The 18,235-nt window shown below is 37.7% G+C and overlaps 1 protein-coding gene across 1 annotated transcript in view; it reads right to left on the minus strand.

Annotated features, from left to right (window-relative positions):
- The window catches only part of MGLL (monoglyceride lipase), a 102,888-nt gene that overhangs the window by 58,478 nt on the left and 26,175 nt on the right, over positions 1 to 18,235 (minus strand). The window contains exon 3 of the mRNA XM_063291702.1: positions 14,304 to 14,410. Coding sequence (XP_063147772.1) covers positions 14,304 to 14,410 — 107 coding nt within the window. The remainder of the gene's footprint in view (positions 1 to 14,303; positions 14,411 to 18,235) is intronic.

The following is an 18,235-nucleotide window of genomic DNA, read 5'->3' on the forward strand; positions in this document are numbered from 1 at the left end:
TACGTCTATAGGCAGTCTGCTCATAGGTGGCAAGGGTAATCAGGGCTTCCATCCATTGAGTAAATGGGGCCATACATTTACCTTTCCAATGCTGCAATATCAGTCTTTTGACCATAGGAAAAGCAAAAGTCAAGGCTTGTTTAAAATTCTTAAAAGCCATGACTGAGCTGTGCTTTTCTATTTCTCTCTCATCACTATTTCGCAACTAATCTCCATATTTTACAAGTAATATCCTCAGATACTGCCTATTTTTGAAGTGTCTTATTTATCAAATGTCCCTATTCCATTGTCTTAGGCTGCACCCATATTCAGAGTCCTGTATTTACATCTATAAAATGTTGGAGGGTATATGAGAAATCCACATATACCTTTGGCTATGTATGAAAATAAAGGGATTTTCTGTCCTGAAACAAAGAGCAGAGAACTTGCACTAGAATATGTTGCAGTGCCAAAGCTTCTTTATAAAAAAAATGCAAAAGTGCAAAGTAATAACCTTTGTTATTTATTATTAGTAGCAGGTTTAGTGTGACAGTTGCATACTGAGCTTGACAGAGGTGACATCAGTTCAGTTACTTCTTCCTTAATACAGTTAATGCATTAAGAAGGGGGAGAAGAACTTCTATATAATGAGGAAGAGCCTTATACTTACTGATGAAACCTACTAACAAAGTTACTCAAGGCTTATCTTTACATTCCTCTCACCACAGCATGAAGACACCTCCCGAATCATTTTTTAAGGCACACGTCTCAGTTTTATTCCCAGACTGCTGTGGAAGCAGCTTGAAGTCAACTTTAATTGTTCTGCATTAAAGAGGTATTTTCTGTCACCATACAAACAACCTTGGAAATGATATGGCCAGGGGCAGGATCTGTCCAGCTCCTACTGGCCTTTTAAGTCTGCTGTGGGTCTGCCCCCTCCCTGTCCAGTCACTGTTCTCTGTGTCCATTTTGGCTTGGGTAGAAAGATCAGAATCTCTAACGTGTGCTGCCTTTTTGTGTTCTGGCATGGGAATTTTGACTTTCTTCCCTAAGGAAGTTTGGGGAAGATAGTTTAGTCCATCATGAATACTGCCTTCTACCTAGTTTGAGTCATCCATGCATTTAGACTTCTGTCTTGCCTGAATTAAGTTTCAGCTTGCTACTGACATCCAATCCATGACTACCCAGAGACACCAGTTCAGGACCCCCACTGTCATCCCATACTCTGAAAGATGGAACTAGACAATGTAAGTAAGGACACTTGTATTCCAAATCATTGGACAACCTCTCCCAATTATTTTATGTAGATGTACTGTAAAACAGCACTGAAAACAGGCTGTGAAACTCCACAATAGCCAAAGATAAAGAGCTCCATTTATTGGTCCCATAGAGCCACTTCAGAAACGCATCCTCAAGGCAAGATTGGAATCAGCACAAAACAGAAGAGTGAAATTTCTTTTCCTGATTTTGGAGATATGTGATACATCTATATGAAAGTAGTACATTATATCTGCTTTCAAATGGAGGAAAAATGCAACACCTGTGCTTTGGAATCTTAAGAAATACAGTTGGAATTTCCATCCAGGCTCCTATAGATATCAGAGCTTTATTGAGCAATCAGTAATTGAGTGCTTGCACTTGTGAAACTAATTGGAAAGTGAGAACCCATTATGCATAATCTGAATAGTCATTTTGTAGCCTTTCATGGGATTTTGCTCCTAGTTTTTGTGGAAGGGACCTTCTGTTTCTAGCTGCTGTTGGCAGGACAATGAAACATAAATACAGTATGTATGCTTTAGAATCCTTTTGTTAGAAGGTACAAATACAGGGAAGGAAGGAAGGAAGGAAGGAAGGAAGGACAGAAGGAAGGGCCTTACCACATTCTACAATTTAAGAAAAGATTAATGGATAAAATAACATTTCCATTTGGTAATCTAAGTAAGGTGGTGGTTGAAATTATTTTGTATCTTTTGATCTTTCATTTGTTTCAAAAGAAAGCAAATGCTTGTAACTGCTTTCCCCCCTCTTTTATAAAGGTAGATAAGATACTGATGAGAATTCCCAAGAGCTTAGAATAGCTTCCACAGTTCTCATAAAACTACTGGGATGCTTGTGAATTGCCTATCTGAGAAGCTTCCTTTGCTGATAAAATATTCTAATTAGCACTACTTGGTTTAGAAGCTCCCTGTTGTGAATTCCTAATAGCAATGTAAAAACTAAGGATAACATTATTATTTCATTCATCCATCTTGCTGTGATGCACAGCATAAAGAAAGGCCCAAATGCTGCTGCATAACCTCATATAGTTCCAAAGTTACTTTAAAATATATAGAGAAAAAGGTCATGACCTGACTAATCTGAACTAGGTATCAACTTCTTTTTAAAAAGATGTTTGCAAAATGTAATCCAAAGTACAAAAGGCTGGCTTTTCTTAACAGATTCAGTAGAATGCCATTCAATCAGAGTTTGTACAATACAAAAGCAGTAGCAGTTATTACAGACTAAACTGAACAAGGTCAAGGAAGCTTGAGTGGCACAGTCTTGTGAACAAAATGAAGAAACAGGAAGCAGCACAAAAAGAAAAAAGAAAAAGGAACAGTACAGCTGCAGAATATGTCAAGAACAGGAAAGCAGAGATATCCCAACAGAAGCTTTATCACAATGTTCTAGCTAATATTTTGACCAAGAAGCTGAACATATTATCACCTCAGATAAAAAGACAGCTAAATATCCCCATTTACCATGTTTTCATTTTAATTCGTTAGTTCTCCCAACCACAATAATCTTCTGTGATCACAGATTATGTGACTTTATTTACATAAACCCTGGTACTATACACTGACTGTTCCTCAAAATGGCCTTGTTGCCATCATAGGCATCAATTTCAGTATTTAATTTTCAACAACTATGCGGGTATCTCCAGGTGTTCACAAGTAGATGGCCACTCCTGGTTGCTTCTAAGTATCGAGTCATCAGGTTATGTAGTGGCTTGGACATGGGAATTAAGTTTACTCTCAGGATTAATACTCATTGATAGATTTAATTCTTAGAAATTTGTCAACTCCTGTTTTGAAACCATCTAGCCCTCAGCACTCATTATAACACTTCACTGATTGTGAAGGAGTCCTACACAAGCTCCATTAAAATGAATGATGGTTACAGGCTATCAGAGGTTTGAAGGTAAGGGGGAGAAATGCAGCAGAGGGTTAGAATCCTGAAGATTGTGTGGGCACAGGGATTCCTACTGCCAGCAATAGAAAGAGAAAAGGCAATTTTTAATATATTTTATGTATTTCAATCTAAAGAACAGCAATCATAACTAAATTTTCTAAAAATGATTCCTACCTTTCTATTCTGTCAAAGTAGGGGAAGCATCTAAAATGATCTGCCCAGAAAGATTCAAGGACTGATCTGTCTGTCTGTCTGTCTGTCTGTCTGACTTGTACAGCACCCCATGTTAGAACCACAACTCTGGTTAATATAATATAAAGTTATTGACGATGAGGGATTTCTCTGATGTAGCATTATTGTAGTCTCTATAATTGCAACCTGGCAAGCTGGGTTCAATCCATCACAGATGTGCCCTGTGTTAATTCTTTACCTGCTATGACAATGTAACCGGTTTTGATGCTTTAGAAGGAGTTTAGATAAATTCATGAAGAATAAGGTGATCAGTGCCTAAAGGCATGATTGCTATATATTACTGCCAGTATCTGAAGTTGTCTGTCTCAGTAACGACCTACAGGCACATGAGGGGTGTTGCATGAAGACGGAAAGCCCAATTGTTCAATTTCTTATACCCATCAGCTTTTTTCAGCCTACTTCCAGAAGAGTCCTAAACCTATCTTCAAAAAAGCAGCTCAAACAATCACTGAGTGGCATTGGGGTGGGGGTGGGGAATCTGTCATTAAACAAACAGAAAGAAAGCCAGCTCCCTCTCTCTCCTGTTTCACAATGAAGCCTGCCACCTGTACTTAGTAGTTACTCAGATCAGTCCTGGTCTTTGTGCTGCCCCAAGTAGAACAAGCCCTGGAGGTAAAAAAATGTTTCAGCCCTTTTGCCTAGGTAGCAGTTCCTGCATATCTCCATCAAGATCATCTTCCTTAATCTCTGCAATAGCACTCCCACACGTCGTTGTTGTTGTTGTTAGTTGCTGTCGAGTCATTTACGACTCATGGCGACCCTATGTATAACAGAACGAAATGCTGTTCAGTCTTGCGCCATATGCCTGACTGTTCCAATGTTTGCATCCATTGTTGCAGTAATTGAATCAATCCATCACACTGAAGGTCTTCCTCTTTTCTGCTGGCCCTCGACTTTACCAACCATGATGTCCTTTTCAAGCGATTGGTCTTTCCTGACGATATGTCCAAAGTATGAGAGTCTAAGCTTAGTTATCTTTGCCTGTAGGGAGCATTCTGGTTGCATTTCTTCTAAAACTGATTTGTTTGTTCTTCTGGCAGTCCACTTCCACACATAGAACCCAAAATATGGGTCTGTTATTATGACATTATCATAATAAAAAAGGAACAATTGGAGGAGACAATCAACATCTTTAAAAGAATAACATTTACAAGAGAAAAAGAAAACAACACCCTACCCATTTATTTATTTATTCAGCTGCCCATCTCATGCTTGTGACTCTGGGCAGCACACACAATTAAAAACACAAAGCCAAATAATCAACATAATTTAAAAAACACCATTAAAATACAGACAAATGCAAAAACACTGCAGTAACCCAAAATACCAAAAAGAGGAAACGGACCGTCTATACAACATTTTCCAATGCAACACAACTTCATCAAAAATGCCTGACTACATAACCCGCTGCAACACAACCAGTAAAGGTAAAGGTAAAGGTTTCCCTTGACGTAAAGTCCAGTCGTGTCCGACTCTAGGGGGCGGTGCTCATCTCCGTTTCAAAGCCTTGGAGCCGGCGTTGTCATAGACACTTCCGGGTCATGTGGCCAGCATGACGACTCGGAACGCCGTTACCTTCCCGTCGAAGCGGTACCAATTAATCTACTCACATTTGCATGTTTTCGAACTGCTTGGTGTGCAGAAGCTGGGACGAGCAACGGGAGCTCACCCCGCCGCGCGGTTTCGAACCGCCGACCTTCCGATCGACAGCTCAGCGGTTTAACCCGCAGCGCCACCGCGTCCCCTAACACAACCAGTACAACCTACAAAAAGGATAACTCTCCCATATATCAAAACCAGCTCTGAGACAACCAACGGTCTACTACAACCACTTGGAATCTCTGTAGCACAAAAACTTACAAAATTCCTCTAAAAGAACCAAAAAACCTAGTAACCAAAGAAGAAAAAACAGGAGTCTACAACATGCAATGTAAGGTCTGTAACAGCTACTGTTACAGTAGAAGACTGGTAGACCAAATCCAAGACCACCACCTAACAGTCAGAAGATATGATGAAAATGGGACTTCCGGTGGGGACATGGTGGACCGAACAGCTGTACCCGCAGTCTCCACAGGCAGAACTGACATTGCAGCGGTTTGGGGGGGGGGCTCAGGCAGGTTTTTCCTGATGCCCTGGAGTGTTTTCCTGGACAAAGAAAATACTTGGAATCATCCCATCTGTCCTCCAGAATGGTGTCTTTCAGCCAGAGGATCGCAAACAGCGTTTGCCCTAATCTGGTAAGAGACGCTGGGAGGCTAGGACATCACCATTTCCAAGCCGCACCGTAGCCTTAAAGGGACATTAAGACCAGCCACCCCATTTCCAAATCACCCAATTTATATATTTTTTTAAGTTTATGAACCCTAAGAGAGGCTTTCTACAGCAAGGAGAAATGATCTCTCTTGGTGCTTATCGTTATTTTTGGGGTTAATTTAAAAAAAATCTTTTAAAGTTTTGGCTTATTTCCCATCCAAATACTAAGGACAACTGAAAGTAAATAATTGTCTCCCCGCTATTATTTCTGCACCAAATTTGAGGATTTTAATATTTTCCTACATGTTGAATCTGCTGTTTTCAACCTTCAGCTTCCTGCTGCTACTTTCTCTGGGAACTGCCTGTTACCATACTTTCACTTATGTAAACAGATTCTGATTATTCTATTATCTCCTACTTTCACTGGTTAAGTACTTAGGGGCAGCCATAATCTACTGAGTATGACATGGAAGACTTCAAGCAGACTTTCTCAGATTTCCACTGAGACCTTAAACAGATTCTTTTTGATTCTTGTCAAGTTATTATGCAAGATATTTGGGACATAGTAGAAAATATCATCTGGCTGGGGATGTCGTGGAAGAAATTGAAGAGCTTGACAATGATAGAAATGTTTCTACTGACAGCGAGATTGAGGCTTCTGTTGAAATGCCAGCTGATGACTGGATTGTTGAGTTGAAGAAATTAAAGGGACAGATCGAATTGCAAACCATAAGTGAAATTGCTTTTCTGATAGAACACCATGGAAAAGAAGGGGTTATGATGTATGGAAGGTTTTCTGAAGAGAAGTTGGAGTTTTTAAGGGAGGCAGTTGGGCTGTCTGATTTCTTTATGAAAAATGCTCTGTGTGTACTGTGGAGATATGTAAATGCTTTGGTTTACTCTGAAGTGGGGTAAGGGTTTAAGAAGGTTCATCGGGATTGCTTTTAGGGCGTTTGAATTCACTCCTTTTTAATGATTTGGATTAAGATTAATAAGGTATAATAATAAATGCTTGGTTCTAGGTTTAATATGATTAAGATTGTTGTAATTGTAGTATTATTAATTATAAGAGCAGACAATTTATATGTTTTTTAGTTTGATCTTTATTATAGTGGACAGAAATGTATAGAATAGTGGTAGGAAGGAAATAGTTAAATAAATGTTGTCTTTGGGGGGAAGTTGATTAGGAGGTGTATATATTTCCTTTTCTTTTAATATAAGGGGAGGGAGCAAATGTATCTAGTGATTTTTATAATGTGCTAATGGAATGATTTATAGAACTAATGTGATTTTGGTATGATATAGAGTAAGGGATTATGGAAATTGCTGTATATTCTTGCTGTTAAAAGTCAGAAGTCACCTCTTTATGTAATCTTTAAATTTTTCTTCTTCTTGTGTTTTCATATCTTTTTAGTTTCTTTTTTTTTTTTGTAGTTTTTATCTTTGCTTTAAATCTAATAAAATTCTTATAAAAAAAGATATGATGAAAATACCATAATCTCACAACTCATGTCAAACTCTACCACAGTTTCAACTGTGAAGCTGTGAACATTTTAGATCAAGCCAAATCAAAAATGCTAAGGAATGCCTGGAAGCTTGGCATTCATACAAACTGGCCATCATCAGACAGCTAGAGAAAACTCCCATTTACCTTCTATTTAAAAGGTACAATCCAAAGATTAGGAAGGAGACGAACAGTTTAGAACACAACACCTCCAACAGCCGACACCCCATCAGGGAAGAAACAATAGCCTAATCAAGGAACTATCAAGGAGGAAGCCATACCCCCAGCAAATCCCACTCTCCTTCAACACTGATGATGTTACCTAGCCAGGTAATAAAAGGTCTGCAAGAAAACAACCTGGCTCAGAGAGCACCAAGGACCCAACAGGTCAGAATGTCCCCACAGGAAAAGCTCCCTTGGCTTGTTGCCTGCTTACTCAGGAAAACACTACTTTAAAATCAGAACAGCTAAGGATGGCTTATCGTTTGGGGATGAGATGAAGGTAACATAATTTTGATTCAGGAGAAAAAAGAGGCTGCCAGGTATATTTGTGCCATGGTTGGATGCAAGTGGCAAAAGGTCCTCAAAGTATGTTTGAAGTACCTCCTTTTGCTGCTTCTCACGGGCCTTTACATTTTCTTATTTAAAGAGCTACTAAGGTATAGTTACAGCTATATACAACAAGTAGTCTAGGCCTCAGTAATTGAGCTCCATAGAAGGGAGTAAGTTATAACTTCATGACAATGAATGAAAATCATTAATACAGTTTTATTAAGACTATTCTGATTTTTACAAGAGAAAAATGGGATAAAAATGTATCTTGTTCATATTTCCAGTGATCTCATGCAAGCTGAAAGGTGTTTAGAGCATATGGACCCATCATTCAGCTGCTTGACAACCTGCATTCTTTTGAGTTTCTTCTTATGACACCCACAGATTTTTAAATTTCATCGCTGTATAAAGTGAAGGCAAAAGAATATCAAGCAATGTTCACACCTGCAATTTTAGAATGGGGAAACCAAACTTTTGGTGGCAGAGACAATAATGAATAAATTGTGATGCTGTATTACATATGTGAGTCTGAAATGTTTGTTATTTTTCCACCTGGGTTTTGCCAGTGAGTATTTGGAGGGGGGGTCTTTATGTTTGAATTATTTTAAATGTAAAGTGTTTAAATTTAAACACTTTCCATGTGTTTCCTGGCACAAAATGCTGAGAAACCATGTGGCCAATTTTCAGCAGTAGTAGCCAGAGGGGTCTATAAAAAGGGCCACAGGTTGTCCTCACAAGGATTCCACAGGGCTGTAGTTGACTCAGGGGCCACAAATTGTCCTCCATAAGTATAACATGACACTATGTCAATCATTCTAAATTATATTGCATTACTGTGCCATCTTGAAGACATCCCTGATGTTCAGCAGAAAACATTCAATTAGAACTTGCCCCAAGCTGTGGAAGAGTGTTAAGAAATCAGATAATTAATATGAAATATGCATAAAGAAAACAATAAATATAGGAAATTATCCAGATTCAAATTTCAGCTTTAAAACAATCATCTGAACATATGAAAAAAGGATCCAAGTTGTCCAAACAATACTAAATTAACTCCAGTGACCCTCAAAAGAAAATCAGAAATAGGAAAAAGGGTTTTCACTACTTAAGTGAACCAGAGAATGAGACACTGAAGAGCATTCCCTCTCTCAAAAGTTTTATTTAAAATATAAAAGAACTGTGATTTTAAAACACATGCACAGCAAAATGAGCCAATCTTCATCTATTTCTTTTACAAAATTTTTCAATCTGGGAAAATCTTTCTACATAGTGCATTCTATATACATAACCCAAGAGTATAATGCCTTGATAATACTGTACATCCTTCTCACACAAACTATTGAATGGAACAGCTTTGCCAGGTGCAGTCTATTAACAAACTGTTTTGGAAACTGTTAACGCAAAGGAAGCTTTAAAAAACCACAAATGTGGAATAATTGTCCTTGGCAAAAAAAAGAAAAGAAAAACCCATGCATTATTCTTTAGTATAAAATATACAAAAAGAACCCGCATCTCATTGTGCAGTGTACTATAAGTATCTTGCTTCTATTCATTATACGCCACAATTTCCAGATATGCCAATGCTCTTTTCTCTAAGCTGACTAATTCCTCTAAAGTATGACTCTATTTTGCCTCTGTGATCCTGGAAATGTGTTTCCAACTGAAGATGATGATGAACCAAATAAAGTTAAGAGTCTCCAAAGGAGCAACCTTGAACCCAAAGTATAGGAGGAGACCTTGCATTCAAACAACGGTCAAAGGAAAAATGTATCCAAAGGTTCTTCTGGGGTTGATTTAAAAATCATGTTCTCCTAGTAGGAAGTATCAAATGCACAGAAACCAAATCATGCATTACATATTAATCTAAATGGCTGGTGTCAGAGACTACCCATACAGCTCGTCCAATAAGATGATAAGAGGTTTGCAAATGTTACTGTTCCGATATGGATGCTGATATGTGGTAAATCATTGTTCAACAGCTTCACAGGACTTCAGTTGGCTATGGTATGTCAGTCATTCTTCGTCTTGATAAAACTCCCAGACATAAAAGGTCAAGATTCCCCTCATCCTCTTGTTTGTTCTCTAGCCACTCTAATTTCTTACATTAAAGATTTATTAGCTGGGGTTTATTGAAACTGAATTCCAACACAATTGAAGTGTATAAAGGTTAGTATAGCAGAGGTCTATACAGTCTTTTAAAATGACTCCTTGAACATGTATCCTACTCAGAAGACTACATCAGAAATAGGAAATATAGCAAATTACTACTTTTTCAGCATGTATAGAGAAATTATCTTTCTTTTAGTTTTTTGGAAGTGCAGTCTCTTAGGAAATCACACAGAATCACAATTTGAACAATGTTTCAACTAGGGAGACACAAATCTGTCAATGCTGGTTTTTATCATTCCTCATTTCTGTGAATATGTCAGGTTCAGTTCTTAATTTCCTAGTTTTGTAAATATAAAAATATATTTTGCTAACATGAATTTTTTAATTGTTGCCTTGCAAAATTTTAAATTTCTGCCTTGTAAAATTTAGAGATCTGTGAATTTTTACTAATGTTTGCTTTGAATAGTAGTTAAAAACATGAAATTAGGTAAATTTGTATTAAAAAACACATTAAACAAATTTCTCCCACCTCCCAAGTTGAACTAATCACCATAGGCTGGAATAAAACTGATGCAGTATGGGGGCTCTATAATTTCACCCAAGCTTCTGAAAGCTGAATCTTCACGTAATTAAACAGCCCAAGTTCAAGTATTATTTAAAATAAGGGACCAAATTTTGGAATCTTGAGGTTCATACACCAATTTAACAGTGACTGATTGTGTACAGTTTACTGAATGAACCAAGTGGTTGAGTATGCATAATATGCTAAGCAAAATTGAAACACATTATGTTCTTAGTGCAATGTATGGAATCAGCCACTGGATGCTGAAGTACATCATTCTCCATTTGTGGATTAAGTGCTTCTATCAGTTCTCATCCAGAACTAAATGAAAAAAGAGAGCTTCCTGCCTTCCTCTATCAGCCCTCAAAAGATGACATGCTGGTGCTACCAAATTAGAAAACCAGTTTTCTGGCTGTAAGTATCCATACACACGAGAGCCAGTTTGGTATAGTGATTAAGACACCAGGCTAGAAACCAGGAGCCTGTGAGTTCTAGTTTAGAACTTAGGCACAAAGCCAGCTGGGTGACGTTGGGCCAGTCACTTTCTCTCAGCCCTAGGAAGGAAGCAATGGCAAACCACTTCTGAAAAACCTTGCCAAGTAAACGGCAGGGAGTCCAGGCAGTTTCTGAGAACTGGACGTGACTGAATGGATTAAAAAAAAAATCCATACACATATATTTCATTAATGCATCTGAGGGCCTGCCAAAATCTGTACAACTGGGATTAGATTTGGATATCTCTTTAATATGATCTTTCTTCGTCTTTGACAATTACCTAGGCAAGACCTAAACTGAAATTTATGATATCAGCATGAGCACACAATGAGATCACTCCCATTGAAATGAAAAGTACAGCAAGCAGGTGTCTATTTCCAGCTCCAAAAAAAAAAAAATAGCCAGATATTTTCACAGATTCACTGAGTTTCTGTTCCCAAGATTTTTTATAGGAGTTTGTCTTCAATAATAGGAAGAACAAGGAAGGGTCAAAGTACCCATTATGCTGCCAATGTCTGATTTTAATGTGGCTTAAAAGGAAAAGTCTTTAAAATACCAACAAAACCATGAAAGAATAAACATAATACCATAACCAGCTAAACTAAATAACTGTAGCAGTTTAGCATACACATCTCTTTCTTGCCATAAAGTCAATCGGCCATCTTGCTGCTGAGTAACAAGGCAGAAGCATATTTGATCCTTCTTTGCCATTTGTCTGCTATATGTTGCACTTTGAAGTTGCTATTTGGCCCTCAAAGTGCTACAAACAGAACCCTTAAGTGGTGACATGTGACTGGAAAATGTTTTTGGTGGGACTGGAAAGAATCTCAATCCTGAATTTAAGAAGGGCTCAGCATGGCTATTCTTTTCTGAAGAAACACACACTCATTCCTCAAGAGTTTTAATCAGTTCTTACAGTATCTCAGTACTTTTTCTGCACGGCCTCTTGTCTTTGGAATGAGTTGTCTGTATTCATCAGATTTTCAACATTACAAGCTCTGAGGAACATTCTAAAATCTAATTTGTTCTTTGCCTTTCATAACATAGGTTTCATTGTTTGAGGTTTTAGCTGCACTTGTGTGTTTGATTTTAGTATTGGTTGTTTTAAATTGCTGAGTTTATGAAATTTATGGGATGTACTCTTGTAAATAGCTTTGAAAGGGGTTATCTCAAAGGCAACCTAGCAACCTTAATACAGGCATATTAAATAGATAGGAAACCAGCCTTTTGCATCCCTTGACATAGGTTGACAACCAAACCCAGAAGTCCTTCATGAACTACAGCTTCTTGTCTTGTTCAAACTAGAAGATTAAGGTTGGTGAAAACTAATAACTCAGGAAACAATGGTTAATATCTGTACTTCAGACTGGCTTGTTTCCAATTAATAACCACAATTTGCCAGTTTAGATGAAACAGGAAATTATTTTTCACTGGAGACTTCTAGGTTTGTTTACTAGCTCAGATGAAGAAAGAAAAGAAGTGTAGGTTCTTAAAGCACTTAATGTCTTTGCTTATTATGATACAATGATTTGAAGATTTTAGGTGAAGCCTAGCTAAGCATCACTGTTCATAGAACTTGTCCTGGGTTTCATACAGAGCTGTGGGCTTCAGAAATCCCAGAGATATTTTGCGTGATAGACTGAATATTGTTAGTTTTTAAAATTCCACCTTTTTCTGAAAACAAACTCAACTATGATTCAAACCTTCATTTTTTGAAAATTTACATTATGTATGTAATGCCAAAACCCTATAAAGCAATTATCATACTTTACAATTGCTTTTAATGATAGAAAAAGTAACAGAAACAAAATAATAGCTTTTAAAGGCATCTGTGCCTGTAGGTTTCTGATGGACCAAGAAATAGAATGTGAAGCATAATAGCTACCATTAAGTGCCATTACCATGGTATGGTGAGCTGGAAAAGATGCAACTCAAGTGCACACTCCCAGATGGTCTTTAAAAGGATTTGTGCACTTAATTGCTCCAACTGCATGACCAGCATAAACCTTCTATGAAATAATTGGCATTTCTTGGGTAAATAAACGTGGGAACATAATAATCCATATGCTTTCCTTAAATTCATAGAGCAGCTGAGAGTTTTCCCAAAGAAATGTTGACGTTGATAAAAAATAAATAAAAAGGAACTGTATATGAGTGTGTTTATGTGATCACATGGAAAAAGAAGAATGAAAAAATTTAAGAAAATGAACCAGATCCTAGAAAGAGCACTGCTCATGTTCTAATCTGAGACTTCTCAATTATTTGTTTAATTAATTCACTTTTTTAATAGTAAGACATTTATTCTTTCCTTGAAAAAAAGCAACTTTTTCTTCCATAATATTTCTACCACAATAAGAAACATGCCAAAATGTTTCCTGTTTGTTTTAATTATCTAAGACACGAAACACTTACAGGACATGTTTTCCTGACACTTCAAAGGGTTTGTTCTTGTATGTTATTTCTCAGAACTGTTTTAGACCAGTAACAGAAAACAATGTTTTCAGGTCAAATTACTGGACTATTTTAGCCTTTTTCAAATACTGGCCTCCAAATGTGGCTGCTGAACAAGCTGGTTAATTTTATGGTCAACTATAATGCTTCTACAGAAACTTCAGATGCTGAAAAAGTACAATGGGGGAAAACCAGCATCTTCATAGCTCGCTAGTACCTTAGAATTATTTGGTGGCCAATACTGGAAACAGAATACCAGACTAGAGACACTCTCAATCTGATCCAGGTTCTTTATATGTTTTTAAAACAAAGACACAACCATTTTCCTCCCCAAAGCAACCTCAACTGTATCCCAGAACAATCTGAAAGCACTGGCAGCCAAATGCAAGATAAAAAGTTAGTGAAAAATAGGTTCTGTCCATAATATTTAACTTGAAGAGCTCAAGTTTTTTACATCTCAAACATGCTTTCACAGCATGTTTTTTATTCTCCATCTCTTAGAAATATGCAGCTCCACATTCAGTTGACGTGATGTAAACTGTATTCCAATCAATCATCATATCTGATTATCTCAGTTAGCATTCATACTACATTTTTCCTTGATACCTGATAGTTAAACCAAGTATCACATATGGGCAGAACACCACCAGTTCAACAATCAAGAATTAGATTACTATCTCTGTCTTTAAATGTTGAAGAATTTTTTACTTTTTATTATTCAATTTATATCCCACCTTTCCTCCAGAAGCTCAAGGTGGCTCACATGGGATTATTCTTCATTTCATCTGCAGTCATTGTGTGAAGTAGGTTGGACTGGGAATGAATGACTGGCTGAAAGTTACCCAGTGAATTTCCATAAGTGTGGGTGGACTTGGTCCTGAATCTTCCCAGTCCTCATCTATTACTTCATCTATTACATCATATTTATTCTCCTTTAATCTTACCCACACATAGTTTTTTTCCAATGGCACTCACCATGGTCATGGGCAAACACAAAAAAGTTGATTCCAGTCAGCATCTTGGCCAAGTCATCGTAGCGACAGCAGTGTTCTCCAGCGCCATGAACAACAAACACCAGGCCTCTAAATGGAGCATTAACATGGAAAGCATAAAGTTAACATCCAGGAAATGTACAAACAAGCAAACTGTAGCTATTTACAAGTCTTGGTTTAATGTTCAGAATGAACAACCTAGATATTTCTTGGAACACACTTGTCTCTAACAGTCCAACCATCCATAAGAGCACATCCTCTATTCTAACTATCAGTTAATAATCTAAGAATCTCTTCTAGATGCGCTCATACGGAACTGGCAGAAACAGCATTTTTAATAATACCTCTTTTCCTCTAAATGCCCACCTTGCAGAAGCTAATCTGGAATCCATATTGATATGCTTAAGGAATCAGGTAATAAAATTACTTTTAATTCTCCCCCAATTTAAAAGCAATTATGATTTTTCTTTTGATGTTTATATAGGTATCATTTTTAATGCTTCATATTGTTAACTGCCCTGGTAACTCTCTGAGATTAAAAGGTGTGGGATATAAATAAAGTAAATAAATAAATAAAGCAAATATACTGGCTTAGGGAGATAGATCAAGCTAAGCAGCTAGGAGATGAATCCAGTTTAATCTGCAGCAGGAGATATAGGGCAATGATTAACTAAGGTACCTTTCTTACCAGTGAAGATAGCAAATGAAATTTCTTATATCTATGTATCTATGTATCTATCTATATCTCCCACCTAAATCCATAGTCTTTTCATTAAATTCTGCTTGGGAATTATTTATTACAACATGTTTATAAACATGTTTATAAATAATATTATGTATTATTGAAGTAGCTTTTATGTGCTTCATTAAAAAAGATGCACAATAAATTATACAGCACCTCTCATTAACAAAGAACATAACTACTGAATCACAATCATAATATTATTAACAGCACCCCCACACATCCTAGGTATATACGTTCTCCATACAAATCCCCCAAATGCCTGCTTAAATAACCAAGTCTTCACTGATCTTCTAAAGATTAACAATGAAGTAGCAGCTCCAGCAGAGAGTTATGGTTCAATAGCATATCCTCCATTCAGAACAAGTGTGAAAATGTGAATAATGTAGAAGTGTGACTCATCTCTCAGGTCACTGCTGTCCCACCATAGCTTTAGCGGGGACAGTCAGGCCTGCAGAACCTGATGCAGTTGTACACTGTTATTTTAAAAGGTGTTCCAAACACTGGTGGGAAGAAAACCCACCAAGCCTGTCAGACCACCCAACTTCTGGGTAAGAAATCCAACCTATCTGAAATGTACCAGATTGGGAAGTCTGTGCTAGGACCACAGCACTGTTCTTCAGGAACTCGTTTTGTTGTTTATTTTCATCTCCAGATACTATGATACTGCTGGCAAGACTCTTCTGCTATGTTCCAAGAAGAAACCTGAGCAGGGAATATGTAAGGCTTTTCCTGTATATGCTGCAATTAAGCTAAGTGCACAAAAGCCTCTTGGGAATATCTGAGCTGAGGTGATCTCTTTATGCTTGGAAACTGGTTCTGCATGTATAACCTGCAGCTGCTACTACAGGATAGGTTACCACACCCACTGGTGGCTGGCAGGTAGTTGGTAAATCCTGAAGACTGCACCTTGATGCACACTGGCTTGAGAAGGAGTTTCACTGAACCCAATTTGGAAAATGGGTTCATGACAACCCAATAATCTGACTATGTTTAAGCAAGTGACTGAGCCTAGCAACGTGACTAACATCCTATAGGTAACACACTATTAACAGGTTGATTAAGCAATTATCATTATTTTAAATAAGAAAGAAAACAAGTGACCCTCCCTTAGCTCACAAAAGAAGCCTTGAAATGGCACCACTGTTTGCTTTTTAGTTTTAGTGTTTGTATTAGTCTGGTCTGAAAAATCAAGAGCCAATTTAAAATTATGAGAAACCTCAATAATTATAATTCATTAAACTTGTATACCACCCAATTCTCAACAACTCTGGGTGGCTTACAATAATCAAACAAGGCCATTACAATAAAATCAGTAAAACGTAAAAAAATAAAGACAAAAGATGGCAAGCATGATGAACTGAGGGGTCTCACTCTCCCTCGCCAAAAGCTTGGTTGAAGAGCTTGGTCTTCGTAGCTCTTCTAAACAACAATGTCTTTTTTATTGCCCTTAGATTAGATTTATAGTAAGATGTTTTCACCCTTGCCTTGTACTGGTAAGAATTTGTCCAGGAAAAAGGTCAGAGAAGAATTTCTAAGTGAAGAAACAGAAGGTTCTTTCAATCCATTGGACTGTCAAAATTATTAATATAGAAATATGTGGGTTCCTATTCTCCTTTTGGCTGAGAGTCAATTCAATATTAAAAGTGCCACATAACAAAATGCATCCATGAGGTGCCAGCTTTAATAGGCAGCAATTAGATTTGGACAAAAATGGCCTTTCAAAATTCTCCCCATACATTTGGGCAGAGAAATTGGGTGGACGATTTCTCTGAATTTCTCCAGGGGAAAGGAGAAATTCCACAAACAGTATCTCAAGGAAGGGACTCCCTCAGCACTGACAGCACCACCACTACTGAAAAAAAAATCCATGAGACAAGTTCCTTGTGACATATTTCCTTGGAACCTAATAGTGTCACAGGAAGCCTGGAACCTGTAGACCACTGGAGAAATTATTCTACATTGAAAACCAGGATATACACTTCTTGGTACTTCATCACTAAAAAAAAGTGCTAGAACATCATGCTCCATCCATGAAAATATCTCTGAAATTCTCTTTTTCTTTGGAAGAATTATTAAAGCAAATTTTGATTAAAATTCTCTCTTTAGCACTTAGGAGGTGCTTACCAGCATAGAGAATTTCCATGCCAAGGCTGTACTACTAGAACTCGTCTGTAATTACACGGTTATCACACACTGTAATAGCCACCATCTCTGTCCAACAATGCACAGCCAGAAGCCTCTAACCTTCCTCCAACAATTGCCTTCTGCAGCTACCAGAATTCCTAGTTCGGGACAGTTGTCAAATAGGGTATGCAGGCAACAGAATTTTTCCTCCCCTCCCAGCATCTGGCATGTAAAAACAAGATGTTGGTGAATCTGTAAATTTTTGGTGACTCTTATAGGCATAAATTATTCCACCTTTTTTTAATTCCCCTGTAAAAAAAACCCCCTAAGTTATTGAAATAATTAATTAGTAAATGGAATCTAGCACGTATCATACAAAAATGACACATGCATATATTGTACTTTTTTGTTATTCACAAAACTACTGCCAATCAGTTTCTCAAGTTCCAGTGTTATGGGAACTCTAGAAAAATGTTTCAGCATTCTACCTCCACCTCCCAAGATTACCACATGAAAAAGAAAAGGCCACTTGCAGGATGCAGACACTGTTACCCAGTACAGGAGCAGCCTTCAAGTATGCTGGCTTAAAGAAGTGCTGATAGTTCTTCCAGCCCCTTCTCCCTCTCAGCCACAATCATATAAGAGTTCTATCCACACAAGGGGGGCGGGGGTGGGGGGTGAGATTAGAAGAGGCAGGGCAGAGAATGCCTTCAATGGTACCATGCAATGTTAGCAGAAGTCCTGAAGGTCTTCTCTGGTCAATTTGAGCAGATAGAGTAGTGTAGTAGAGAAGGGAAGTGAGGTGAGGTGAAACTCTCAGCCATCTTCTAGCCCACTGACCTGTCACCTGGGCTATTTATGAACAGAGATTTATCAGTCTTACAGAAAACTGATAGACTGTTTTGCAGTTTTCCCTGTAATTTGGGTTAGCAAAGGAACTGGCAGAACTCTTTTCAATTTCATCCCACCTCCTAAATACAGTATCCCAAACTGGTAGATGTTGCAAAGAAATGCTGGCAGCAAGTGGCAAAGGATCTGGAAGCTTT

This window comes from Candoia aspera, chromosome 2, assembly GCF_035149785.1.
Source record: "Candoia aspera isolate rCanAsp1 chromosome 2, rCanAsp1.hap2, whole genome shotgun sequence".
In the NCBI taxonomy this organism is placed as follows: Eukaryota; Metazoa; Chordata; class Lepidosauria; order Squamata; family Boidae; genus Candoia; species Candoia aspera.